Source organism: Callorhinchus milii, unplaced genomic scaffold, assembly GCF_018977255.1.
Source record: "Callorhinchus milii isolate IMCB2004 unplaced genomic scaffold, IMCB_Cmil_1.0 Scaffold20, whole genome shotgun sequence".
Taxonomy (NCBI): Eukaryota; Metazoa; Chordata; class Chondrichthyes; order Chimaeriformes; family Callorhinchidae; genus Callorhinchus; species Callorhinchus milii.
Window position 1 is genome coordinate 12,424,405 of NW_024704761.1, and position 26,600 is coordinate 12,451,004.

General features: G+C 54.1%; 1 protein-coding gene and 1 non-coding gene across 3 annotated transcripts; one reads left to right on the forward strand and one right to left on the reverse strand.

Annotated features, from left to right (window-relative positions):
• The first annotated feature begins 491 nt into the window (after nt 1-491).
• On the forward strand, nt 492-19,720 carry coil (coilin p80). 2 transcript variants are annotated; one of them, XM_007911623.2, is made up of 7 exons: nt 494-744; nt 10,285-11,377; nt 16,656-16,742; nt 17,088-17,135; nt 17,498-17,567; nt 19,261-19,349; nt 19,489-19,720. In XM_007911623.2, the coding sequence occupies exons 1-7, from the start codon at nt 509-511 to the stop codon at nt 19,561-19,563; spliced, it is 1,698 nt and encodes a 565-aa protein (XP_007909814.1). In that variant the 5' UTR covers nt 494-508; the 3' UTR covers nt 19,564-19,720. The 2 variants fall into 2 exon arrangements, with proteins under 2 accessions (XP_007909815.1, XP_007909814.1); XM_007911624.2 differs by lacking the exon at nt 19,261-19,349 and having other exon boundaries at nt 492-744.
• trnal-cag lies at nt 8,472-8,542 on the reverse strand. The gene has a single exon. It is a non-coding gene; the product is annotated as a tRNA-Leu (tRNA).
• Nucleotides 19,721-26,600: the final 6,880 nt, after the last annotated feature.

Below are 26,600 nucleotides of genomic sequence, written 5' to 3' on the forward strand. Positions count from 1 at the left end.
ACATTCTGAGAAACCCTTTGCTGGTTTGGACGCTATAATAAGGCAGCGCAGGGTTTTCCTGAACAGGCGCTCTCCATTACAGAGATGGCGACGAGGAGCTTCAGTTCGGGGCCCTTCATTTACCGGGGCGGCACCTTTCCAAAGATGGCGCCATTGTCTCCATAGCAACGACAGAATAATTCATTACAGCGAACAAAGCAGCCTGACATGGCTCGGGCCCCGGTAACGGGCCCCGGTAACGGGCTCCCGCGGCCTCGGGACACTGTCAAAAACACCTCAATACAAATTAGAATCGAGAGAGTTAACCGTGGCTCCGCCCCTCTACCTGAGCCGCAGCCAATCGCCATGCGGACGTGGGGCAGTCGCAAAAGTTCTAGCCAATCAGAAGCAGGGCGAAGGGCGGGATGTCGGATTTTGACCAATAGAAGGCAGGTAGTGGGGCGGGAGTTACAGCCAATGGTAGGCGGGAGCGGGGGATTGCGCGCGCAGGCCGGGGCGGGCGGCTAAGATGGCGGCGGTGCGCGTGCGGTTGCTATTTGATTACCCGCCGCCCCGGCAGCCCGCGGCCCGCATGTGCTGGCTCTTCCTGCAGCTCGATCAGTGCAGGGTGGTGGCCGACCTCGAGAGCACCATCCGCCACAGGTTCGGCTTCAGCAGCCGCACTCTGCTCCACCTGTACCTGGATGGGTACTTGCTGCCTCCCAGCGAGAGCGTCTACCTTGTGCGCGATAACGATTCCATCAGGTACAGCGCCGCCGCCCCTGTACCCCCCATCACATCAGCCTTTATCAGGCTCCACTGGCTCCCATTACCGAGCAGATCGATTTCAAGATCCTCTCACTTCAGCCCTGGTACCTCCCTACCTCTCCACCCACTGCTTCTGCTTGACCGGCTCCGGCCTCCTGTTTGTCCCTCATCCCCTCCATCGGTGGCCGTGCCTTCAGCCACTGTGCCCCAAAACTCTGGAACTATTTCCCTCAACCTCTCACCACTTTCAAATGCCACCTAAAGAGCTTCCTTTTTGATCGTGCTTTCCCCCGGCTCAGGGTCAGACTCCATCGCTGTCAAGCGCTCCGGGATGCTGCCCTTCGTGGGCTCTTTGCAAGTTGTAGCAAGAGGGCAATCTTGATGGCCATGGACCAAACATTGCCGTCCTTAGCGTGTCACATAAAGAAGCATTAGGAGTTACTTGTCTTTGCCATTTACCCTTTCAATCTGTTCTATTTTAGATTAAAAGCATAAGAAATGCTACTTGAAAAAGACCAAGGTTCATCTAGTTCGCCTTCCACCTTCCTGGCGGTCACTGCACATATGTCCCAAACTCCCTCTGTCTATATCCCATAATGTTATTTCCTGAAAGAAAACTTATCTAATCTGCGTTTGAAATAATCAACACTTCCTGCTTCAACCGTCTCCCTCGGGAGCCACAGGTTCACTATTCACTCACTAAGATAGTGTTTGTGAAGATTTGTTCTGAATTTACCCCTTTCAATCGCAGGCCGTGGCCTCTGGGTTTACTATTCAGGACAAGTTGAAACAGCCCGTCATGATCTATATTGTTTGTCCCCTTTAGAATGTTAAAGACAGTAATCATGTCGCCTCTCAATCTTTTCCAGTGTGAACATGCCCAATTTACTTAGTCGCTCCTCATAGTCCAGTCCCTCCATTCCCGCAATTATTTTGATTGCCCTCCTCTGTATCTTCTCGATTTCTCCAATATCCTTTTTGTACTGCGGCGACCAGAACTGTGCACAGTCTCTAAGTAAAGTGTCATCAATGATTTATACAGTGGCAGAAATACCCCACTATTTCATCTTATTGATCTTTTGATACATCCCAACATCTGGTTTGCTTTACTCACTGCCACAGCACTGTTGGGAGCGTTTCAATCAGGACCCACAGAACCTTTTCATTCTCCATAGATATTATTTTCCTTCTGTTGAAATAATAGTCCCTTCCAGGATTTTTTGCCCCCATATGAAGTACTTTACATTTCTCCATAACATAACATGTAGGAGCAGGAGGAGGCCATTCGGCCCTTCGAGCCTGTCCCGCCATAGCTGATCTTCTAATCTAACTCCAGCTAATAACCTGACCCTGCCTTATCCCAATATCCCTTAATCCCTTTTGCAATAAGAAATCTATCTATCTCAGTCTTGAATATGTTCAAGGACTGAGCGTCAACAGTCGCTCCATACATTCCATACATTCACTGCCCTTTGAGTGAAGAAGTTCTTCCTTAACTCAGTGCGAAAGGGCTGCCTCTGATTTTCAGGTTGTGACCCCTGGTTTTAGTTTCTCGAACCAGGGGAAACAATCTCCCACTATCTACTCTATCATGGCCTTTGATGATCTTATACAACAACAAGATTTAATTTATAGAGCGCCTTTCACGTCGGGAGGACGTCCCAAGGTGCTGGACAGTTGGGTCAGGACCCGAGCAGGGGGGAAATGGTCAGGGTGAGGGGAGGGAAGGGAGGGAGCGAGAGGGGAGCTGAAGGCACGGTCAAAGAGAAAGATCTTGAGACCGGCCTTGAAGGAGGAAAGGGAGGAGGCGGCGAAGGCACTGGGGGATGGAGTTCCAGAGCCTCGGGGCTGAGAGGCTGAAGGCCCGGCCACCGATGGTAGGGCGGTTAGGGCGGGGGATGTGGAGCAGACCGGAGCCTGAGGAACGGAGGGTATGGGCAGGTAGGTAGGGGGATAGTAGGTCGGAGAGGTAGGAGGGAGCGAGGCCGTGAATGGCCTTGTAGGTGAGGATTCTAGGTTTCTATAAGATCCCCTCTAATTCTTCTATAATAGGATCCCCTCTAATTCTTTTATTGAATTTCATCTACCAATGATCTGCCCAATTCAAATGTCCTGTAACCTATCTTATTCAGCTTCGCAATCTACAACAACAAAATTACATTTATAGAGTGCCTTTCACGTCAGGAGGACGTCCCAAAGCGCATCTACCACATTAATTAGCTTCGTGGAATCCTGTAGCTCAGTGGTTAGAGCACTCGCTTTGCAAACGAGAGACCTGAGTTCAATTCCAGGCAGAGGGCGAAACCTTGGGCAAGTTTCCTTACTCCACACAGAGCGTAATAACAATCCCTCCAAATCCAAAAACAATAATTAAATTGGTCATTTTCAATCTACGACTGTTTGTGGGACATTGCTGTGCGCAATTGGCTGCCGCATTCGCCCACAAATATACAGTCAATTCACTTTACAGTGTGTTCTGTGAAGCGCTTTGGGACGTCCTCCCGACGTGAAAGGAGCTATATCAAATGCAAGGATTATTATTATTATATTATTATTATAGTGTCGTCTGCAAACTTAGCCACTGTGATTGCAACTCCTATTTCCAGATCATTTATAAAAATATTAATTAAAAGAGGTCCCAAAATGACCCTTGTGGAAATCCACTGGTAACATTTTCCCAGTCTGATGACATTCCCTGTACCACCACCCTCTGGGTTCTTCCAGTCAACCAGTTACGTATCCATTGTAATACCTCCACCGATTCCCGCTGTCTCTACTTTCAGTGCCAACCTCCCAAGAGGAACTGTATCAAAGGCTTTACTGAAATCCAGATATACAACCCTTATCAAACTCCCTTGTAACACCATCAAAGAAAACCATAAATTAGATTGGCAAGACCTTCCCTTCATGAACCCATATTGGCTATCATTTATGATTTTATTTCTGTATCATTGCACATTATCTCACTGGCTCTCCATCACTCAGCGGATACAGTTCAAGATCCTAGTTCTCGCCTTCAAAGCCCTCCACAGCCTTGCTCCTCCCCATCTCTATGACTTCCAAATGCCCTACCAACCTGTCCACTCCCTTGGCTGGCAGCCCTTCAGCCTCTCTGCCCTACCCCCCTGGAACTGCATCCCACACTCCCTCCGCCTCACCCCTTCCCTTGCCTCCTTCAAGACCCGTCTCAAGACCCTCCTCTTCAACCACGCCTTCCGTCACCCTCCTACCCTCTACTCCAGGATAATCCTGGAGGCGAAGAACAACCCCAGGCTACTGTTTTCCACCACAACCCGACTCCTCCGTCCCCCCCGCCACCCCGCGCTGGTTATCTCCTCCAACCTTCACTGCGAGGAGATGCTGGATTTCCTTGAATCCAAGATCAAGGGAATTCGCTCCGCGGTTACTTCCCCTCCAACATCCACCAACCTCCCACCCCCTCACTCCCACACTCCGACTGCTACCCATCCTCCCCTACTCACTTTTGTACCCGTTTCCCCACCCTCGGTCACAAAACTCATCCTATCCCTAAAACCAACCACCTGCTCCCTTGACCCCATCCCCACTCCACTCCTTATCTCCCAGCTCCACTTTCTTGCCCCACATATCACCGACATCATCAACCTGTCCCTCTCCTCTGGCTCTGTCCCCATTCCCTTAAAAACTGCCACCATCACGCCCACCCTGAAAAAACCCTCCCTTGATGCGTCGCAGCTATCAAGCTACCGGCCCATCTCCAACCTCCCCTTTCTCTCCAAGGTCCTGGAAAGAGTTGTCGCCTCCCAACTGCGCTCTTTCCTTTCCACCCATTCTCTTTTCGAGAATGCCCTGGTCAAGGTCACCAATGATATCCTGACCATCTGTGACCAGGGCTCCCTCTGCCTCCTCGTCCTCCTCGACCTATCGGCAGCATTCGATACGGTCGACCACGCTATCCTACTCCACCGCTTGTCCTTCCACCTCAACCTTCAAGGCACTGTCCTTGAGTGGTTTAGGTCGTACCTTTCTCACCGTCTTCACTTTGTCTCGACGAATGGCTTCTCCTCCACCCCCCGTACTGTCTCATGTGGAGTCCCTCAGGGCTCTGTCCTCGGTCCCCTCCTCTTCACCCTCTATATGCTCCCCCTGTGGTGACATCATCCGCAGACATGGAGTTAACTTCCACATGTATGCGGATGACACCCAACTCTACCTTTCCTCCTCTACTCTCAACTCCACGACCACCGATGTCCTGACAGCTGCCTGTCCGACATCGAGTCCTGGACGAGAGACAACTTTCTTCAGCTCAACGTGCGAAAAACCGAGGCCCTCCTGATTGGTTCGCGTCAGCGCCTCCGCACCTCAGGCGCTGACACCATCAGCATCCAAGGCTGCACTCTCCACCTCGCAAAGCCAGTCAGGAACCTCGGCGTTTTGTTCGACCCTGAGCTGTCCTTTCTCCCTCACATCCGCACCACAACTGGCACCGCCTTCCATCACCTCCGGAACATCGCCAGACTATGGCATTACCTCACCCCTCACGCGGCTGAAACCCTGGTCCACGCCTTTGTCACCTCAAGGCTGGACTATGGGAACTCTCTCCTCGCCGGCCTTCCCGGCCCTCCCTCCACACTGCAGGTCATTCAGAACTCTGCAGCTCGTGTACTGTCCCGCACCAGACACCGCGACCACATCACTCCCACCCTCGCTCGCCTCCACTGCTCCCCATCCCCCAGAGGATTGATTTCAAGATCCTCATCCTCACCTACAAGGCCATTCACGGCCTTGCTCCCTCCTACCTCTCCAACCTACTATCCCCCTACCTACCTGCCCGTACCCTCCGTTCCTCTGGCTCCGGTCTGCTCCACGTCCCCCGCCCCAATCGCCCTACCATTGGTGGTCGGGCCTTCAGCCTCTCAGCCCCGAGGCTCTGGAACTCCATCCCCAGTGCCTTCGCCTTGCTTCCTCCCTCTCCTCCTTCAAGGCCGGTCTCAAAACCTTTCTCTTTGACCAAGCCTTCAGCTCCCCTCTCGACTCTCTTCCCCCTCCTCGCTCCCTCCCATCCCTCCCCTCACCCTGACCATTTCCCCCTCCTCGCTCCCTCCCCTCCCCTCACCCTGACCATTTCCCCCCTCCTCGCTCCCTCCTTCCCTCCCCTCACCCTGACCATTTCCCTCCTGCTCGGGTCATGACCCAACTGTGCAGCGCCTTGGGACGTCCTCCTGACGTGAAAGGCGCTTTATAAGTGGAATCTTGTTGTTGTTGTTGTTGTACCCTCCCCACCCTGCACCCCTCCTGATTCCAACCACCAGCTCACATGCGGATCCCTAACTGTCCAGCACCTTGGAATATTCTCCTGACGTGAAAGGCGCTATGCAAATATAACTTATTATAATAATAATAATCCTTGTATTTGATATAGCGCTTTTCACCTTCTAGAATCCAAACTAATGGTCCATCGGCAGATTTGGCTTCATCATACCAAGACCTACTGCTGCGCTCTTTCCTCCGCCAATTCCTCCTGCTACTGCAAAGTTATATTGGAGGCAAAGGACAACCCCAGGTTTCTCTTTTCCACCACAAAACGTCCACCTTCCCATGCCTCGCCCATCCTCTCCTCAAACTCCAACTGTGAGGAGATGCTGGACTTCCTCGAATCCAAAATCGAGGGGATCCATTCAGCCACCTCTCCACTGTCCACCACCACCCCTACATCACCTCTCCCTCATGACCCAACCCCCACCCATCCCCCCCTATACTCCTTCGACCCCAATCTTTCCCTCCTCCCTCACCACCATTGTTCGCAAACTCAAACCCACCACCTGCTTCCTTGATCCCATCCCCACCTCCCTCCTCATCTCCCAGCTCCACCTTCTGGCCCCTCTCCTGTCTGATGTCATCAACCTCTTCTTGCCCACCGTTTCAGTTCCCACTCCCCTAAAAACAGCCGTCACCAACCCCATCCTTAAAAACTTTCCCTGAACCCATCCCTTCTCTCCAGCTATTGCCCCATCTCTAACTTCCTATTCCTCTCACAAGGTCCTGGAACGAGTCGCCGCTTCCCAGCTCCGCTCCTTTCTTTCTCGCCATACCCTCTTTGAACCCCTCCAGTCCGGCTTTCGCACGGAAACAGCCCTGGTCAAAGTCACTAATTACATTCTGAACATCTACCACCTTGTCCTCCTCGACCTCTCTGTCACCTTCAACGCTGTCGACCACTTCCATTCTCATACACCGCCTCTCCTCTTTAACTGTTTATGGAACACTGCTGTGTGCAATTAGCTGCCAGGTTTCGCCCACAAATATACAGTCAATTCACTTTACAGTATATTCTGTCAAGTGCTTTGAGACTCTAGAAGATGTGATAAGGCACTATATAAAATGCAAGGATTATTATTATTATTAATCTTCACGGACCTGCCCTTGAGTGGATTGAATCCTATCTCTCACCGTCTCCACTTTGTTGCCTCTAACGGTTTCTCCTCCAGCCCGTGCATGGTCACGTCTGGCGTCCCCCAGGGCTCTGACCTTGGCCCTTCCTTTTTAATATCCACATGCTGCCCCTTGGTGACATCATCTGCAAACATGGGGTCAACTTCCATATCTATGCAGATGACACCCAACTTTATCTTTCTGCCTCCACCCTCAGCTCCAGGACCACTGCTGTCCTGACAGCTGCCTGTCGGACATCAAGTCCTGGATGAGGGCAAATTTCCTACAGTTGAATGTGAACAAGACGGAGGCCCTATTGATTGGCTCGCGCCAGCGCCTCAGCACCTCAAGCTCTGGCAGCATCAGCCTCCATGGTTGCACACTACAACTCACCAACTCACCGCCAGTCAGGAACCTGGGGGTCCTGTTCGACCCTCAACTGTCTTCTTCCCCCCATACAAGCCATGACCTGCTCTGCCTTCCTTCACCTCCGTAACATCGTCCGACTCTGCCACTACCTCATCCCTCAGGCCGCTGAAACTCTTGTTCATGCCTTCATCACCTCCGGGCTCGACTATAAAAAACGCTCTACTTGTCGGCCTTCCCAACTCCTCCCTCCACAGGCTGCAGATAATCCAGAACTCTGTAGCCCGTGTCTTCTCCAGCACCAAACTCCGTGACCCCACTCTCGCCCGACTCCATTGGTTCCCTATCATTCAGAGGATCCAGTTCAGGATCCTGGTCCTCACATACAAAGCCCTCAATGGCCTCGCCCCACCCTACCTCTGCGACCTCCTAAACCCCCACCAAACCACCCGCTCCCTCCACTCAGCTGGCTCTGGCTGCTCCACGTCCACTGACCCACCTGCCCCACCATTGGCAGGAGAGCCTTCAGCTGCTCTGCCCACAACCTCTTTAATTCCATCCCCTAATCACTCTGACTCGCCCCCTCTTAGTCTCCTTCAAGTCCCACCTCAAAACCCTCCTCTTCGACCATGCCATCAGTCACTCCCCTTCGCCTCCCCTCTTCCTCCCTGACCCCAGCTTGAGTCTGAAATGCTGTACACTGTCCAGCGCCTTGAGACGTCCTCCCGACATGAAAGGCGTTATACAAATGCAATCTTCTTGTTGTCTCAAAGTGTTTCATACAATATACTGTAAAGTGAATTGACTGTATATTTGTGGGTGAAACGCGGCAGCCAATTGCGCACAGCAGCGTCCCACAAACAGTCGTGGATTGAGTGATCAAATTATTATTGTTTTTTTCTTGAGGGATTATTATCAGGCGTGTGGAGTAAGGTTGCCCAAGGTTTTGTCCCCTGCTGAGAATTGAACCCAAGTCTCTCGCTTCTGAGGCGAGTGCTCTAACCACTGAGCTACCGGCCTCCTTGTTGTTGTTGATGTAAGAATACTTCTGGAATCGCTCTCCTTGTCACATAATAATAATAATCCTTGCATTTGATATAGTGCTTTTCACATCTTTTAGACGTCTCAAAGAGCTTCAGAGAATATGCTGTAAAATGAATTGACTGTATATTTCTGTGCGAAACACGGCAGCTAATTGCACACAGCAGCGTCCCACAAACGGTCAGGGATCGAAAATGACCAAGTTATTATTGTTTTGTTTTGGAGGGATTATTATTAGACGTCTGGAGTAAGGAAACTTGCCCAAGGTTTTGCCCTGCCTGGAATTCATAGAATCATAGAATCGTACAGCACAAAAAGAGGCCATTCGGCCCATCAACTCTGTGCAGCTCTTTGAATAGACCAATGTAATGTCAGTCCCACTCCCCGGCCCTTTCCCCATAACCTGCAAACCCGTCATCAAATACCCGTCCACCGCATTTTTAAAAGTAGTTATCGATCGGCCTCGACCGCCCTCTCAGGCAATGTTCCAGATTCGAACAACTCGCTGCGTGAAAAAATGTCTTCTCACCTCTCCCCTCGGCTTCTTTTAGAGACTATTTTGAATCTGTGACCTCGAGTCACCGACACACCCACCAGTGGGAACAGTTTTTCCCTTTCTAACCTATCAAATCCCCTCATGATTTTGAAGACCTCTATTAGGTCCTCGTAACCTTCTCTGCTCCAATGAGAATAATCCTAGAATTGAACCCAGGTGTCTTGCTTGCAAGGCGAGTGCTCTAACCACTGAGCTACAGGTGTCCACAAATTCACACCACTGCTGGTTCCAAGCAGCCATTTTATACAGAGCACTGGCTATCCCACCACTGATGCCCAAACATGGTATGAGATGCCAGGGGGTGCTCCCCCGAACAGCATGAAAACACATGTAATCGTGATGGGAGAGGGTAGCATTGTAAATGATAGTAAATGATCCTTGAATTTGATACAATGCCGTATCACGTCAAAGTGCTTTGGGGCATCCTGACGATGCGAATGGTGCTATTACCAAATGAATTATTGAATTATTATACAGTTCTCAAAGTGCCTCATATAGTACAGTGAGCGTGGCCAATGTTTATGCACAGTGTGGTCCCACAAGCAGCTGTCAAGGTAATCTGATTTGTTTTTTATCTAGGTATTCTTAGCCAGGGCACCATTCGGATACCACCATAATAATAATAAACCTTGCATTTGATATGATATTTTTGTTACCATGCCTTTAACATCCACCTGAGCAGAATGGTAGGACCTAAGTTTAAGAAAGAATAGCACTTCTGACAATGTAGCATTCCCCAGCATTGCACTGTAGTGTTGGCCTCGCTGAAGTCAAACTCTTGACATGGGCTTGAATCCTCTACCTTCTGACTCTGAGGTGAGAGTGCTACCAACTGACCCAAGCTGATAACGGTGAATATGCAAATATCTATTATCAGAGATAAAGGGATAATATATTCTGTACCGAATGAATATTGAAGTTATTCGCATTAGTAGACTTCTGTAACTGTTTGTGGGACACTACTGTGCGCAAGTGGCTGCTGCATTTTCTACAAAGTACAAAGTCAATGCACTTTACAATATATCTTGTGAAGCACTTTGAGGCGTCTCAATTATGTGATAAGGCGCTTTTTCAAATGCAAGGATTAATATTATGAGACAGTAGAAATATATTTACATTTGCTTTAGCTGATAATATTCCTTTACTGAAATGTCATTTTGCAGAGTTAAACAGGAAGAAGTCATAATGGACAATGGTCTTGTGTATGGTGACTCTCCAGAACATTCCAGGCCGAGGAAGAGGCAGCGGCACCGACTTGTGGGGGAAGAGTGGCCGGGAAATGTGGAACGAGAGAAGAAAAAAAGGAGGAAAGCTACCAAGGTGAATAATGAGCAGCTGCACAACTCTGTCAGTGAACACTCATCAGGTGTTTGGGCAGAGGGTTCGAAGAAGAGGAAGAAGGAAGTAGCGGCTGAGGGTGAAAAGTGTGAGGTTCAAAAGAAACATTGTAAAAAGAAGAGGGATAAAAGCATAAAAGATCAAATCACTGGGGACAAATCAACAAAAAATGGAACTTCTGGAAAACCCTCACCCAAACCCACAGCCACTGCATCCCCATCCAAACCAGCAAAAAGCATGATGGCCACAAAGACAACGCCAGTCCAGAAGAAAGGCAAGGCAGACGTGCCTAACTGTGACAGCTCATCAAACAGTTCGGACAGGAGCCCTGTTCTGCAGCAGAAAAGGAACACGGTCAAGGCTCTGGGAACCAAGGGGTTAGCAAGAAAAGGAGATCCTGGCATTCAGAATGCTGTGAAGATGGCTGCCTCGTCCACTCCCGCCAAAGTGAGCGATGATAGCTCGGCCTCAGACAGCAGTGACTCTGACACTTCTGTTCAGAAGCCTGGAGCTCAGCTGCTGGCAGCCAAACAGAACAAAAATGGGGATGTTATTAAATCCACAAAACTTTCAATCTCTGGTTCTTCTGACTCCAAAGATCCAGAGGTGGTCAAAGTGGGAAAGCTGGAGCGTGCACCCACTGTGCTGGACACGCAGACTGACAAGAGCAGGCACATACCTTTGCCGTCTCCCTCGGCCCCGAGGGCAGATCAGACTGGGAATGGCTATTTTGGACGAGGCAATGGGAGGGGCCGAGGCGGTGGCTTCTCCTGGGCCGGTCCTGGCAGCTCTCAGCAGCGCGGTGTATGCCGGGGGAGGGGCCGCGGAGCTGCTGCCTTTTACTACAACTATGAAGCAAACCAAGATCCTAAACCTGGACACTTAAATGAAGCTATGACCGACAAGAGTGTTGCTAAGGTGAGTGGCTGGAAGCAGCCTTTGGGTGGGTGGTGCTTCCCGTTGTTGACAGGGAGCGGCGCCAGGACAGTGCGGGGAGGAGCTGGGCCTACCTCTCAGGTATTTAACCTCGACGCGGGAGGGAGTGCAGCCAGTGTGCAGCGTGTGGGTGGGGGCGGAGCGGGGGAACTGCTGACGTCATAGTTGCAGTTTTCAGAAGTGTGCGCAAAAAAAAAAAAAAAAATCCTCTGCGCCCCCCCCCCACTCCCCAGGGCTCAGGGCCCCCCATGGTCCTGTTGGGTTGGCTGCCCCAGCCCATGGGATAATGTGTCCATCCACCTGACCGCTCGCTCCCGGTCCCCGCGTGCGCAATATGGCTGCCGCTATGACCCGAGCCCCCTCACCCCCTCCCTCCTCCCTCCTCTCTACCCCCAAACCCTCCCCCCACTGCATCTCTCCCGCTCTCTCCTCCTCTCTCCGTCCCTCTCGCCTTCTATCCCCACTTGACCCTCCCACAACCTCCCTCTGCTCCATCCTGGGAATCCTCCGCCGGCCGCAGCAGCTACACCGACTGCCCCATTCCCCACCACACTCGCCACCCACCCCGGACACAGACCCGGGGAGCCAACCTCTCCTCCCTCATCCCCATTTCCCCCACCCCTGCCTCACAACTGGGAACCTCCTCCCTTCCCACACACCCTTCTGTCAACCGCTCCATCCACATCGGACTACAAAATGTCCGCTCCCTCTGTAACAAGGCCCTGGTCATCAACGATCTCATCCTTGATGAGAACGTTGACATCATGGCCTTAACAGAAACCTGGCTCACCCCAGGCGACACCTTCCCCCTCACGGAGGCCACACCACCCGGCTACACCTCCCACCACATCCCTCGCCCCAACCGCCGTGGCGGTGGTGTTGCCCTTATCTCAAGGACACCACTTGCCCTATCCCCCTACTCCTCTGGCTCTTTCCCCTCTTTTGAGCACCTCACCCTCTCCCACCCCTCCTTCCTCTCACTTAAAATCCTCCTCCTCTACCGGCCCCCTAAAACCTCTCCCACCTTTATCTCTGACATCTCAACACTTCTCACATCTCTCTGCCTCTGCTCTGATCGCCTCATCATCCTGGGCGACTTTAACCTGCACTTCACCCCCTCCTGCTCCATCTCCACAGACTTCTCTTCCCTGCTCTCCTCGCTCAACCTCTCCCTCCACATCAACTCCCCCACTCACAGTCACGGCCACCCACTCGACTTGGTGATCACCCGGGGCCTCAGTGTCTCGGATGTCACCATCACCGACAAGGCCATCTCCGACCACCACTTCATCTCCTTCACCACCTCCACCCCCCTCCCCACCTCCACCAGACCCACCACCATCTTCTACCGCCCTGGAAGAAGTTACCCCCACAATCCCTAACCGCTGCCTTGGAGTCCTCTGAACTCCTCTCCCTCTGGCCTTCAACCCTCACTGACCCCTCTTCTCCTCTCTCCCTCCTCCACAACACCCTCTCCTCCACACTCGACACTCTTGCCCCATCACCTCCCGTACTGTCTCCTACTCTCGCTCCTCCCCCTGGTTCACCACCCACCTCCGCTCACTGAAGAGCCAGGTGCGGGCCGCTGAACGCACCTGGTCAAATCTGGCCTAACGGTCCACCGACAAATCTGGCTGGACCTCCTCAAAATCTACCGCTCCACTCTAGCCTCGGCCAAGTCGTCCTTCTACTCCAGGATAATCCTGGAGGCGAAGGACAACCCCAGGCTACTGTTCTCTACCACATCCCAACTCCTCCGTCCCCCCGCCACCCCGCGCAGGTCATCTCCAACCTTCACTGCGAGGAGATGCTGGATTTCCTTGAATCGAAGATCAAGGGAATTCGCTCCGCGGTCACTTCCCCTCCAACATCCACCCACCACACACCCCTTCCCTCCCACACTCCGACTCCTACCCATCCTCCCCTACACACCTTCGTACCCGTTTCCCCATCCTCTGTCACCAAACTCATCCTATCCCTGAAACCCACCACCTGCTCCCTTGACCCCATCCCCACTCCACTCCTTATCTCCCAGCTCCACCTCCTTGCCCCACATATCACAGACATCGTCAACCTGTCCCTCTCCTCTGGCTCTGTTCCCATTCCCTTAAAAACTGCCACCATCACTCCCACCTTAAAAAACCCTCCCTTGATGCGTCGCAGCTATCAAGCTACCGGCCCATCTCCAACCTCCCCTTCCTGTCCAAGGTCCTGGAACGAGTTGTCGCCTCCCAGCTGCGCTCTTTCCTCTCCAACCATTCACTATTCGAACCCCTTCAGTCGGGTTTCCGTGCTGCCCATAGCACAGAAACTGCCCTGGTCAAGGTCACCAATGACATCCTGACCATCTGTGACCAGGGCTCCCTCTGCCTCCTCGTCCTCCTCGACCTATCGGCAGCATTCGATACGGTCGACCACGCTATCCTCCTCCACCGCTTGTCCTCCCACCTAAACCTTCAAGGCCCTGTCCTTGAGTGGTTTAGGTCGTACCTCTCCCACCGTCTTCACTTTGTTTCCACAAATGGTTTTTCCTCCGGCACCCGCACTGTCTCGTGCGGTGTCCCTCAGGGCTCTGTCCTCGGTCCCCTCCTCTTCACCCTCTATATGCTCCCCCTATGGTGACATCATCCGCAGACATGGGGTTAACTTCCACATGTATGCGGATGACACCCAACTCTACCTTTCCTCCTCTACCCTCAACTCCACGACCCCCGATGTCCTGACAGCTGCCTGTCCGACATCGAGTCCTGGACGAGAGATAACTTTCTTCAGCTCAACGTACGCAAAACTGAGGCCCTCCTGATTGGCTCACGTCAGCGCCTCCGCACCTCAGGCGCTGACAGCATCAGCATCCAAGGCTGCACTCTCCACCTCTCAAAGCCATCAGGAACCTCGGGGTTCTGTTCGACCCTGAGCTGTCCTTTCTCCCTCATATCCGCACCACAACTGGCACCGCCTTCCATCACCTCCGGAATGTCGCCAGACTACGGCACTACCTCACCCCTCACGCGGCTGAAACCCTGGTCCACGCCTTTATCACCTCAAGGCTGGACTATGGGAACTCTCTCCTCGCCGGCCTTCCCGGCACCTCCCTCCACACTGCAGGTCATTCAGAACTCTGCAGCTCGTGTACTGTCCCGCACCAGGCTTCGGGACCACATCACTCCCACCCTCGCCCTCGACCTCACCCTCGCTCGCCTCCACTGGCTCCCCATCCCCCAGAGGATCGAATTCAAGATCCTCACCTACAAGGCCATTCATGGCCTTGCTCCCTCCTACCTCTCCGACCTACTATCCCCCTACCTACCTGCCCGTACCCTCCGTTCCTCTGGCTCTGGTCTGCTCCACATCCCCCGCCCCAACCGCCCTACCATCGGTGGCCGGGCCTTCAGCCTCTCAGCCCCGAGGCTCTGGAACTCCATCCCCCAGTGCCTTCGCCGCTTCCTCCCTTTCCTCCTTCAAGGCTGGTCTCAAGACCTTTCTCTTTGACCGTGCCTTCAGCTCCCCTCTCGACTCTCTACCCCCTCCTCGCTCCCTCCCTTCCCTCCCCTCACCCTGACCATTTCCCCCCTGCTCGGGTCCTGACCTAACTGTACAGCGCCTTGGGACGTCCTCCCGACGTGAAAGGCACTCAATAAATGGAATCTTGTTGTTGTTGTTCCTGTTGAATATTACTGCAACATTTAGGATTTTACAATGTGGATCTCATTACCACACGTGGCTGTTGAAGCCAATGGCAAGCAGCATTTACATGGAAACTGATGAACACTTGACTTGAAGATTGAATATATGAAAGGGGAATGAACAGATGAATGGTATTAGAGCAGGTAGCTGCAGTGGCGGAGCAAGTACCAATGTAGACACGATGAGGAGAAGGGATGGGATTGGAGTACAGCTCCTGTGGGAGAGTGAGCATGGTAAAGGTACCCCGTGCCAACTGGCCTACGTTGTAAACTTGACTTGATGCTTTGAAGTGTACAGTCACTTTACATCGGATTAACTGTGAGGAGATATGTAGAATTGGGAGTATCTATGTAATTTTCAAGCGAGTTACTTTATTTAATAAAAGGAGAGGAGCAGCAAAATGTACACGAACTCCAAGCCTTAATTCTCTGTCCATGTGTTAGTGTGGAATCCTGTAGCTCAGTGGTTATAGCATTCACTTCACAAGCGAAAGGACCTGGGTTTCATTCCCAGGGAGGGTGAAACCTTAGGCAAGTTTCCTTACTCCACACGCCTCTGTTTACCTAGCAATAAGTAGGAACCTGGTTGTTAGTTGATTGGTGGATCACTTTTCATCAGTGGTAATAAATCCTTCAAAAAAAAAAATGGTTACTCAATCCACGACTGTTTGTGGGACACTGCTATGCGTAATCGGCTGCTGCGTTTCCCCCATAAAATATACAGTATATCCTGTGAAGCGCTTTGAGACGTCTTGAAGATGTGATAAGGCGCTATATCAAATGCAAGGATTATTATGATTATTAGTGAAAGTCAGGAGATGAATTCTGATGAAATTTTTTAATGAAATAGGTCAGGGGGTTGTGGGTTCAAGCCCTGCACCAGAACGTTAGTTCCTAACCCAGGCTGACATTTCATTACTACAATACTAAAGAAGTGCTGTGTTGTTGGAAATGCTATCGTTTGGCTGAGATTTTAAACCAAGGCCTTATTTGAACATTGCGCTATTTCCAAGAAGAGAAGGGAGCTTCTCCTTGTGTCTTGACCAATATGTGTCCTTCATCCAAATTTTATGAAAACTTTGATTAATCGATCATTCGTCTGACTACTGTGATTAGTCAAAGTACTAAACATCAAAGTGACTCACTGTGTGAAACACTTTGAGATGTTGACAAATGATGAGGCATTGGATCAGATTTGAGCGTCATTATATTTCTGTAGTTGTTACCTGCCGCTGTTCGGGTGCTTTTGTGCACAATTGAGCTGGGTGTGCTTCCAGTCTTCAGTGCCGACAACTCTGTTAGACAAAAGAGACAGAAACCTTTCAGTAAAGAGAGAGTAGAAAGCTAATTTGGTGAAGTAGCATTTTAAAGGCTGGCAGTTGCTGAGTGCTGATATTATCTGCTGTTTCACCAGTCTCTAGGCTTTCGCTGGGAGTTTCCTATCATGCAACGACTGGTTAAAAAGTGTTCCAGTAGCCGGGGCCCTGCGTCCCCGTAGCCGGGACTCGGTGTTTGATGAGAAGCTGTGGTTCTTGGTGACTTCACGCTGTTGTGTTCGTGTTTTTCCCTTTAAACAGAATTGTCCAGAGGTTCCAAAGCGAGACTACAGCAGCCTGCCTCTGCTCGCAGCAGCTCCTCAAGTGGGAGATAGAATCGCCTTTAAGGTAGTTTGTTCGCGCAGTGACTCACCGCCTGGCCTTCACTTCATTATAGACCTTGGCTCCTTGTCTCCAATAACTGTACCAAAGGCTATTATTATCTGTGTGTTGGAACAGGAGGGCAGTCAGCACATCAGCCTCACTGCCAATGATAATCCCATTCTTCCTGCTTTATTCAATTTTTCCATACCGCCTCACTTTCCAGCTGCTCTACCAGTCAATGTTCCTACTTTCTCTACCATTTCCCTCCTCCAATCATCTTCCATCTCTGGCCTCTGTGGCATTTGCAACCCCCTTAGTTGTGGAGAACAGGCCACGATGTAATGCCTTTGTTTTTGATTTTCTCTCAAGATGCTGGAGCTTACAGAGAATTACACTCCAGAAGTATCAGAATACAAGGTAATTTTGAAAATGTATTTCATGGAGGTGAGGAATGCAGCACAGGGGGATAAGAGACTTGCTAACTCACTGGTCTTGGACGTCCTCCCGACTTGAAAGGAGCTATACAAATGTAATGTTGTTGTTGCTCTGGGGTGAGTTGGATGATGAGTGGTGATTGTAGAGGGGAGAGAGAATCACTTAACCTTTGGGGTAGGATAGGATAGTTGTATGCGTACATGTGGACGTGTGCTGTTACTGGGGTGGTAGCTGGTGCAGAATGCTGGTAGTACTGAGTTAATGATGGTCAGAGTGTATCAGATGGAACGGAAATGGGCTCTTTGGCTCCTGGGTCTGAATCCTCTTAAACTCTTGACTTAAAGGAAGGAAGAATCATGAGCTACAACTCGGCGATACGGCAGGTGGAGCTGGAGGTTGTTCACACACCCAAAGGTGAGGATGTGGCGGGTGAGGGTAGGGCTGTGGCTCTAGAGTGCGGTGAAGATATACATTGTTTGAGATACTAAGATACAATCATTGAATATTACAGCACAGAAGGAAGCCATTTGGCCCATCATGCCTGTGCCGGCACTTTGGAAGAGCTACCTCCCGCTCTTTCCCCATATCCTTGCAAATTTTTCCTTTTCAAGTACCTATCCAATTTCCTTTAGAAAGTTGTTATTGAATCTGTTTCCACCACCCTTTCAGGCAGTGCATTCCAGACTGTAACAACTCTCTGTAAAAAGATTTCTCCTCTGGTTCTTTTGCCAATTATCTTGAATCTATGTCACTGGTTACTGACCCATTGGTCAGTGGAAACAGTTTTTCCCTATCTATTCTATCAAAAACCCTCATAATTTTGAACATGTTTAATAAATATCCCCTTAACCTCCTCTGCTCTAAGGAGAACAATCTCAGCTTCTCTAGTCTCTCCACATAACTAAAGTCCCTCATCCCTGGTACCATTCTGGTAAATCTCCTCTGCACCCTTTCCAAGGTATTGATATCCTTCCTAAAGTGTGGGGCCCAGAATTGGACACAATGCTCCAGCTGAGGCCTAACCAGTGACTTATAATAATAATAATAATAATAATAATAATAATAATAATCCTTGCATTTGATATAGTGCTTTTCACGTCGGGAGGATGTCCCAAAGCGCTTCACAGAACACACTGTAAAATGAATTGAGTGTATATTTGTGGGCGAACGCGGCAGCCAATTGCGCACAGTAATGTCCCACAAACAGTTGTGGGTTGAAAATGACCAATTTATTATTGTTTTTGGTTTTGGAGGGATTATTATTAGGCTCCGTGTGGAGTAAGGAAACTTGCCCAAGGTTTCGCCCTCTGCCTGGAATTGAACTCAGGTCTCTCACTTGCAAAGCGAGTGCTCTAACCACTGAGCTACAGGACTCCAGAACTTCTTTGCTTTTGTACTCCATGCCTCTACTTATAAAGCCAAGGATCCCATAGGCTTTTTAACAGGTTTGTCAACCTGTCCTGCCACCTTCAAAGACCTGTGTGTGTGACCTCCCATCCCCCAGGTCTTACTGCTCCTGAACCGCCTTTAAAACTACCATTTAGTGTACAAATGCCTCTCCCCATTCCTCCCAAAATGCATCACCTTACACTTCTCTGCATTAAACTTCATCTGCCATGTATGTATCTGCCCATTTCACGAGTTTGTCTATGTCCTGCTCTCTGCTACCATCCTCCTCACTGTGTACTACGTTCCCAAGTTTTGTGTCATCTGCAAACTTCAAAATGTTGCTCTTTAAACCCAAGTCATTTATGTATATCAGAAAGAGCAGTGGACCTAATATTGACGCCTGGGGACAGCACTGTATATTTCCTTCCAGTCTGAAAAACATCCATTCACCACTACCATCCGCTTTCTGTCTCCCAAGATGAAAATAGATCTGGTTCCACTCCTGTTAGTCAGTGCTGACAGGCGAGTAGAACCAGATCTTTCTTGACAGTGTTTGTCTTTACTCTGACTCTCATGCTCCTGCTCACCTCAGCTCACATTAGCCCATTACTGTGTGAAGCTGTGAAGTGAGCGACGTGGTCACAGAGACCCAGCTGCTGTCTATTGCTCCCTGATTTACAGCCCATCCAACGGCTTTGATTGTAACTCTCTTCTGCAGGTTTCAAAGAGCCGGGAAAGTTTGACCTTGTTTATGAGAATGAGGCAGGTGAGGAGGTGGTGGAATACGCAGTGAGCAGGGACTCGCGGGTATGTGCTGCTCTGTCATCGCTGGTTGTGCCGTGTGGCTCCTTTAAGGATCTCAGATTCCTTGTTCATTAACATTAACAGTTCGACCCCAGGGTCCAAACCCAACATCTTGTCTCATTTTGTGTTTCCTGTCCTGCAGATAGCGGAAAACTGGGACTCGCTGATCGAACCTCGGCTGATAGTAGAGTGTGCTGTCCGTGTGCCGGTGACATAGATCAGTACTTGCTTCCTTGAGGCCCCTCCAGCGATGGGTTTCTGGCTCCGCGTGTGTCCGAGAGGGAAATTGTATACATTGTTCAGTTTTTTTTATGTGATTTGATAGGAGAGGGAAAGGCTGTGAATTCCTTAATAAATAATAAATTCCAGACTCATATTCCTAGAATTCCATGTTATTCGCTAGTTTGCATTGTCCTCTGGCCACGATCTTTTTGCCAAGTGATTGGTGTTTCTTCCACAGGAAGATATCTGTACCCTGGCTGGTGTCTCTCAGCCCCTGTCTTAAGGGAGGGGATATCTGTACCCTGCTGGTGTTTGAGCTAAGGTTTCTATTGCGGAGCTGATAACGAGTGAGACTCACTAATAGGTTTACATTTCCTCCATGATTTGGTGTGATCTTCTACAAGATCAATGAATGGTTCCAGCTATTTCTACTGAATCGTCGCTTCAGAGCACTGACTATTGTCCCTTGTTTCTGTGTGCAGTGTTTGCCTCGCAGATCAGTCTGAGTTCAGAGGAAGTTGTGATCAATGTAAATTCACACACACTGTGCCCTGGAGACTCAGGTTAAAGAACATTCCTCGTGAAATTTAGGAGTTTTGCGATGTCGCTGACCTTTACTGTGCTCTAATCCTGACCTGGGAGTGTGGACGGACACACACTGTGCCCTGGAGGCTCAGCTTAAAGTATGTTCCTAGTGGAATTTAGATGGACTTTTGCGATGTGGCTGACCTTTATTGTGTCTCTAATCCTGACCTGGTAGCGGCTTTAGGTGGGCTGGGCTGTGAGATGATGTGAGATGACCTGAGGCTTACCCTCTGTGTAACATATACAGTAGCATTAACTCCTGCAATTCATAGAATTATACAGGACAGGAGGACACCTTTCAGTCCATCGTGTCTGTTCCGGCTCTTTGAAAAGAGCTATCCAAGTAAATCCCACTCCCCTGTTCTCTCCCCATAGCCCTGCGAACTTGTGCTCCCCAAATAATTATCTACTTCTCTATTAAAAGTTATCATATCAGCTTCCACCAGCCTTTCAGGCAATGCATTCCAGATCCCAACAACTCGCTGTGTGAAAATATTTCTCCTCACCTCCTCACTGTTTCTTTTAACAACTACTTTAAATCGGTGTCCTCAGGTTACCGACCCTCCCGCCAGTGGGAATAGTTTCTCCTGTTCACCCTAACGAATCCCCTCAATTTTGAAAACTTCTATTAAGTCTCCTCTTAACCTTCTCTGCTCCAAGGAGAATAATCCGAGCTTCTCTACCTCTCCTGATCACTGAAGGCCCTCATTCCTGGTACCATCCTGGTCAATCTCCATTGCACCCTCTCCAATGCCTTGATATCCTTCATAAAGTGTGGGGCCCAGAACTGAACACAGTCTCTCGCTGAGGCCTAACCTGTGTTTTATATAAAGGTTCATCATAACCTCCTGACTTGTGTATTCTATGCCCTATTTATAAAGCCTAGTGTCCCGGATGCTTTTTTAACAGCTCTATCTGCCTGTCCGGCCACCTTCAAACATTTACTATATGACCCCCAGGTCTCTCTGTCCCTTCACCCCCTGTAAGATTGTCCCATCACCGTATATTGCCTCTCCTCATTCTTCCTCTCAAAATGCATCACTGCATTTCCCCACATTAAACTTCATCTGCCGCGTGTCGGCCCACGTTACCAGTCTGTCTGTGTCCTCTTACAGTCTGTTACTGTCCTCCTCACTGTTTACTACTTTTCGTAGCTTAGTATCATCTGCACACTTGGAAATTGTCCTCCCTATACCCAAGTCCAGGTCATTTATATAGATCACAAACAGCAGTGGTCCCAGTACTGATCCCTGGGGACACCACTGCACTTCCCTCCAGTCAGACCGTTCGCCACCCCTCTCTGCTTTCTGTCTCCCAGACAGTTCTGTATCGGCTGCCACTGTCCCTTTAATACCGTGGACTTCTATTTTGCAACAAGTCTGTGTTACTTGTGTGTTGCTCTCCCTGTGAAAGAGACATCAGTCACTTGGCAGAAAGATCGTGGTCAAAGGACAATGGGAATAATTATGTGTGTTTGTTCAGTAGTGAAGGAAAAGCTTTTAATCTAATTACAGGTTAGAAACACGAATGAACAACCTTTGGATCCTGATTAGTCCTGAACTCTAGTGTCTGGTCATTTTATTGTGACGTTTGTGCAAATCAAAGTTAGGAGTGGAACACTGCATGTAACTGTTGTGCACTCACTGCTCATAGGCAGGACAAAGCCTCCTGTTGCACGAGTCGGATATTTTCTGTGACAGCTCAGTGCAGATCAGTGTGTTGAGAATGATGACCACGAACTCGACGCTTTCTCAGAGCTGAGGTGGTTGCAGAATAGGCTGGAATTGCATGTGTTTGTTCAGCGTAGCCTGTACGATACGCAGGGTTCTGCACAGCCTGGCAAGGTCTCCACATAGCAGGCCAAGATGAGAGAGGAAATGGGCGCTCTGGGTGAGGATGGCAGTGTGAGAGGCCAGCTGCGTGGGCGAGGCTGTCAGTGAGAGAGGGAGAGGCTGGCGCCGCGGGCGAGGCTGGCGCCGCGGGCGAGGCTGGCGGTGCGGGCGAGGCTGGTGGTGTGAGGCTGGTAGTGTGGGCGAGGCTGCTGGTGTGGGCGAGGCTGGTGGTGTGGGCGAGGCTGGTGTCAGGCTGGCAGTGTGGGTGAGGCTGGCAGTGTGAGGCTGGTGGTGCGAGGCTGGCAGTGTGAGGCTGGTGGTGCGGGCGAGGCTGGAGGTGTAAGGCTGGCAGTGTGGGCGAGGCTGCTGGTGTGGGCAAGGCTGCTGGTGTGGGCGAGGCTGGTGTGAGGCTGGCAGTGTGGGTGAGGCTGGCAGTGTGAGGCTGGTGGTGCGGGCGAGGCTGGAGGTGTGAGGCTGGCAGTGTGGGCGAGGCTGCTGGTGTGGGCGAGGCTGCTGGTGTGGGCGAGGCTGCTGGTGTGGGCGAGGCTGGTGGTGTGGGCGAGGCTGGTGGTGTGGGCGAGGCTGGTGTGTGGCAGGCTGGTGTGAGCTGCAGTGTGGTGAGGCTGGCAGTGTGAGGCTGGTGGTGCGGGCGAGGCTGGCGGTGTGAGGCTGGCAGTGTGAGGCTGGTGGTGCGGGCGAGGCTGGAGGTGTGAGGCTGGCAGTGCGGGCGAGGCTGGCGGTGTGAGGCTGGCGGTGCGGGCGAGGCTGGCGGTGTGAGGCTAGCAGTGTGGGCGAGGCTGGCGGTGTGAGGCTAGCAGTGTGGGCAAGGCTGGCGGTGTGAGGCTAGCAGTGTGGGTGAGGCTGGCGGTGTGAAGCTGGCAGTGTGGGCAAGGCTGGCGGTGTGAGGCTGGCAGTGTGGGCGAGGCTGGCGGTGTGAGGCTGGCAGTGTGGGCGAGGCTGGCGGTGTGGGCGAGGCTGGCGGTGTGGGCGAGGCTGGCGGTGTGGAGGCTGGCAGTGTGGGCGAGGCTGGCGGTGTGAGGCTGGCAGTGTGGGCGAGGCTGGCGGTGTGAGGCTGGCAGTGTGGGCGAGGCTGGCAGTGTGGGCGAGGCTGGCAGTGTGGGCGAGGCTGGCAGTGTGAGAGAGGCTGGCAGTGTGGGTGAGGCTGGCGGTGTGAGGCTGACAGTGTGGGCGAGGCTGGCAGTGTGGACGAGGCCGGCGGTGTGAGGCTGACAGTGTGGGCGAGGCCGGCGGTGTGAGGCTGACAGTGTGGGCGAGGCTGGCGGTGTGAGCGAGGCTGGCGGTGTGGGTGAGGCTGGCGGTGTGGGTGAGGCTGGCGGTGTGGGTGAGGCTGGCGGTGTGGGTGAGGCTGGCGGTGTGGGTGAGGCTGGCGGTGTGGGTGAGGCTGGCGGTGTGGGTGAGGCTGGCGGTGTGGGTGAGGCTGGCGGTGTGGGTGAGGCTGGCGGTGTGGGTGAGGCTGGCAGTGTGAGGCTGGCAGTGTGAGGCTGGCAGTGTGGGCAAGGCTGGCAGTGTGAGGCTGGCAGTGTGGGCGAGGCTGGCAGTGTGGGCGAGGCTGGTGGCGTGAGGCTGGCAGTGTGGGCGAGGCTGGCGGCGTGAGGCTGGCCGTGTGGGCGAGGCTGGCGGTGTGAGGCTGGCAGTGTGGGCGAGGCTGGCGGTGTGGGCGAGGCTGGCGGTGTGGGCGAGGCTGGCGGTGTGGGCGAGGCTGGCGGTGTGGGCGAGGCTGGCGGTGTGAGAGAGGCTGGCAGTGTGGGTGAGGCTGGCGGTGTGAGGCTGACAATGTGGGCGAGGCTGGCAGTGTGGACGAGGCCGGCGGTGTGAGGCTGACAGTGTGGGCGAGGCTGGCGGTGTGAGCGAGGCTGGCGGTGTGAGGCTGGCGGTGTGAGGCTGGCGGTGTGGGTGAGGCTGGCGGTGTGGGTGAGGCTGGCGGTGTGGGTGAGGCTGGCGGTGTGGGTGAGGCTGGCGGTGTGGGTGAGGCTGGCGGTGTGGGTGAGGCTGGCGGTGTGGGTGAGGCTGGCGGTGTGGGTGAGGCTGGCGGTGTGAGGCTGGCAGTGTGGGCAAGGCTGTCAGTGTGAGGCTGGCAGTGTGGGCGAGGCTGGCAGTGTGGGCGAGGCTGGCAGTGTGGGCGAGGCTGGCAGTGTGGGCGAGGCTGGCGGCGTGAGGCTGGCGGTGTGGGCGAGGCTGGCGGTGTGGGCGAGGCTGGCGGTGTGGGCGAGGCTGGCGGTGTGGGCGAGGCTGGCGGTGTGGGCGAGGCTGGCGGTGTGGGCGAGGCTGGCGGTGTGGGCGAGGCTGGCGGTGTGGGCGAGGCTGGCGGTGTGGGCGAGGCTGGCGGTGTGGGCTAGGCTGGCGGTGCGAGGCTGGCACTGTGGGCGAGGCTGATGGTGTGAAGCTGGCAGTGTGAGGCTGGCAGTGTGGGCGAGGCTGGTGGTGTGAGGCTGGCGGTGTGAGGCTGGCAATGTGGGCGAGGCTGGCAGTGTGGAAGAGTCTGGCGGTGTGAGCCTGGCAGTGTGGGTGAGGCTGGCGCTGGGAGGCTGGCAGTGTGGGCAAGGTTGGCGTTGTGAGGCTGGCAGTGTGGGCGAGGCTGGCGGGGTGGGCGAGGCTGGCGGGGTGGGCGAGGCAGGCGGGGTGGGCGAGGCAGGCGGGTGGGCGAGGCAGGCGGTGTGGGCGAGGCAGGCGGGTGGGCGAGCTGGCGGGTGGGCGAGGCTGGCGGGTGGGCGAGGCTGGCGGGGTGGGCGAGGCTGGCGGGGTGGGCGAGGCTGGCGGGGTGGGCGAGGCTGGCGGGGTGGGCGAGGCTGGCGGGGTGGGCGAGGCTGGCGGTGGGCGACGCTGGCGGGGTGGGCGAGGCTGGCGGGGTGGGCGAGGCTGGCGGGGTGGGCGAGGCTGATGGTGTGAAGCTGGCGGTGTGAGCCTGGCAGTGTGGGCGAGGCTGGTGGTGTGAGGCTGGCGGTGTGAGCCTGGCAGTGTGGGCGAGGCTGGCGGGGTGGGCGAGGCTGGCGGGGTGGGCGAGGCTGGCGGGGTGGGCGAGGCTGATGGTGTGAAGCTGGCGGTGTGAGCCTGGCAGTGTGGGCGAGGCTGGTGGTGTGAGGCTGGCGGTGTGAGCCTGGCAGTGTGGGCGAGGCAGGCGGGGTGGGCGAGGCTGGCGGGGTGGGCGAGGCTGATGGTGTGAAGCTGGCGGTGTGAGCCTGGCAGTGTGGGCGAGGCTGTGGTGTGAGGCTGGCGGTGTGAGCCTGGCAGTGGGTGGGCGAGGCTGGCAGGGTGGGCGAGGCAGGCGGGGTGGGCGAGGCAGGCGGGGTGGGCGAGGCTGGCAGTGTGGGCGAGGCGGGCGGGGGTGGGCGAGGCTGGCGGGGTGGGCGAGGCTGGCGGTGTGTGGGCGAGGCTGGCGGTGGGTGGGCGAGGCTGGCAGTGTGGGCGAGGCTGGCGGGGTGGGCGAGGCTGGCAGTGTGGGCGAGGCTGGCAGTGTGGGCGAGGCTGGCAGTGGTGGGCGAGGCTGGCAGTGGGTGGGCGAGGCTGGCAGTGTGGGCGAGGCTGGCAGTGGGTGGGCGAGGCTGGTGGTATGAGGCTGGCGGTGTGAGGCTGGCGGTGTGAGCCTGGCAGTGTGGGCGAGGCTGGCAGGGTGGGCGAGGCTGGCAGGGTGGGCGAGGCTGGCAGTGGGTGGGCGAGGCGGGCGGGGTGGGCGAGGCTGGCAGTGTGGGCGAGGCTGGCGGGGTGGGCGAGGCTGGCGGGGTGGGCGAGGCTGGCAGTGTGGGCGAGGCGGGCGGGGGTGGGCGAGGCGGGCGGGGGGTGGGCGAGGCTGGCAGTGTGGGCGAGGCTGGCAGTGTGGGCGAGGCTGGCGGGGTGGGCGAGGCTGGCGGGGTGGGCGAGGCTGTCAGTGTGGGCGAGGCTGGCAGTGGGTGGGCGAGGCTGGCAGTGGGTGGGCGAGGCTGGCAGTGGGTGGGCGAGGCTGGCAGTGTGGGCGAGGCTGGCAGTGGTGGGCGAGGCTGGTGGTGTGAGGCTGGCAGTGTGGGCGAGGCTGGCAGTGTGGGCGAGGCTGGCAGTGTGGGCGAGGCTGGCAGTGGGTGGGCGAGGCTGGCAGTGTGGGCGAGGCTGGCAGTGTGGGCGAGGCTGGCAGTGTGGGCGAGGCTGGCAGTGGGTGGGCGAGGCTGCGTGTGGGCGAGGCGGGCAGTGTGGGCGAGGCTGGCGGGGTGGGCGAGGCTGGCAGTGTGGGCGAGGCTGGCAGTGTGGGCGAGGCTGGCAGTGTGGGCGAGGCTGGCAGTGGGTGGGCGAGGCTGGCAGTGTGGGCGAGGCTGGCAGTGTGGGCGAGGCTGGCGGGGTGGGCGAGGCTGGCGGGGTGGGCGAGGCTGGCGGGTGGCGAGGCTGGCGGGGTGGGCGAGGCTGGCAGTGTGGGCGAGGCTGGCGGGGTGGGCGAGGCTGGCGGGTGGGCGAGGCTGGCAGTGTGGGCGAGGCTGGCAGTGTGGGCGAGGCTGGCAGTGTGGGCGAGGCTGGCGGGGTGGCGAGGCTGGCGGGGTGGGCGAGGCTGGCAGTGTGGGCGAGGCTGGCGGGGTGGGCGAGGCTGGCGGGGTGGGCGAGGCTGGCAGTGTGGGCGAGGCTGGCAGTGTGGGCG

Excerpts from the sequence above, each read along its gene's own strand:
- coil (XM_007911623.2), top strand. The coding sequence starts at position 509 with ATGGCGGCGGTGCGCGTGCGGTTGCTATTTGATTACCCGCCGCCCCGG. Across the intron at positions 17,136-17,497 it reads CAGAAGTATCAGAATACAAG|GAAGGAAGAATCATGAGCTA; the intron begins GTAATTTTGAAA and ends CTTGACTTAAAG. Across the intron at positions 19,350-19,488 it reads CAGTGAGCAGGGACTCGCGG|ATAGCGGAAAACTGGGACTC; the intron begins GTATGTGCTGCT and ends CCTGTCCTGCAG.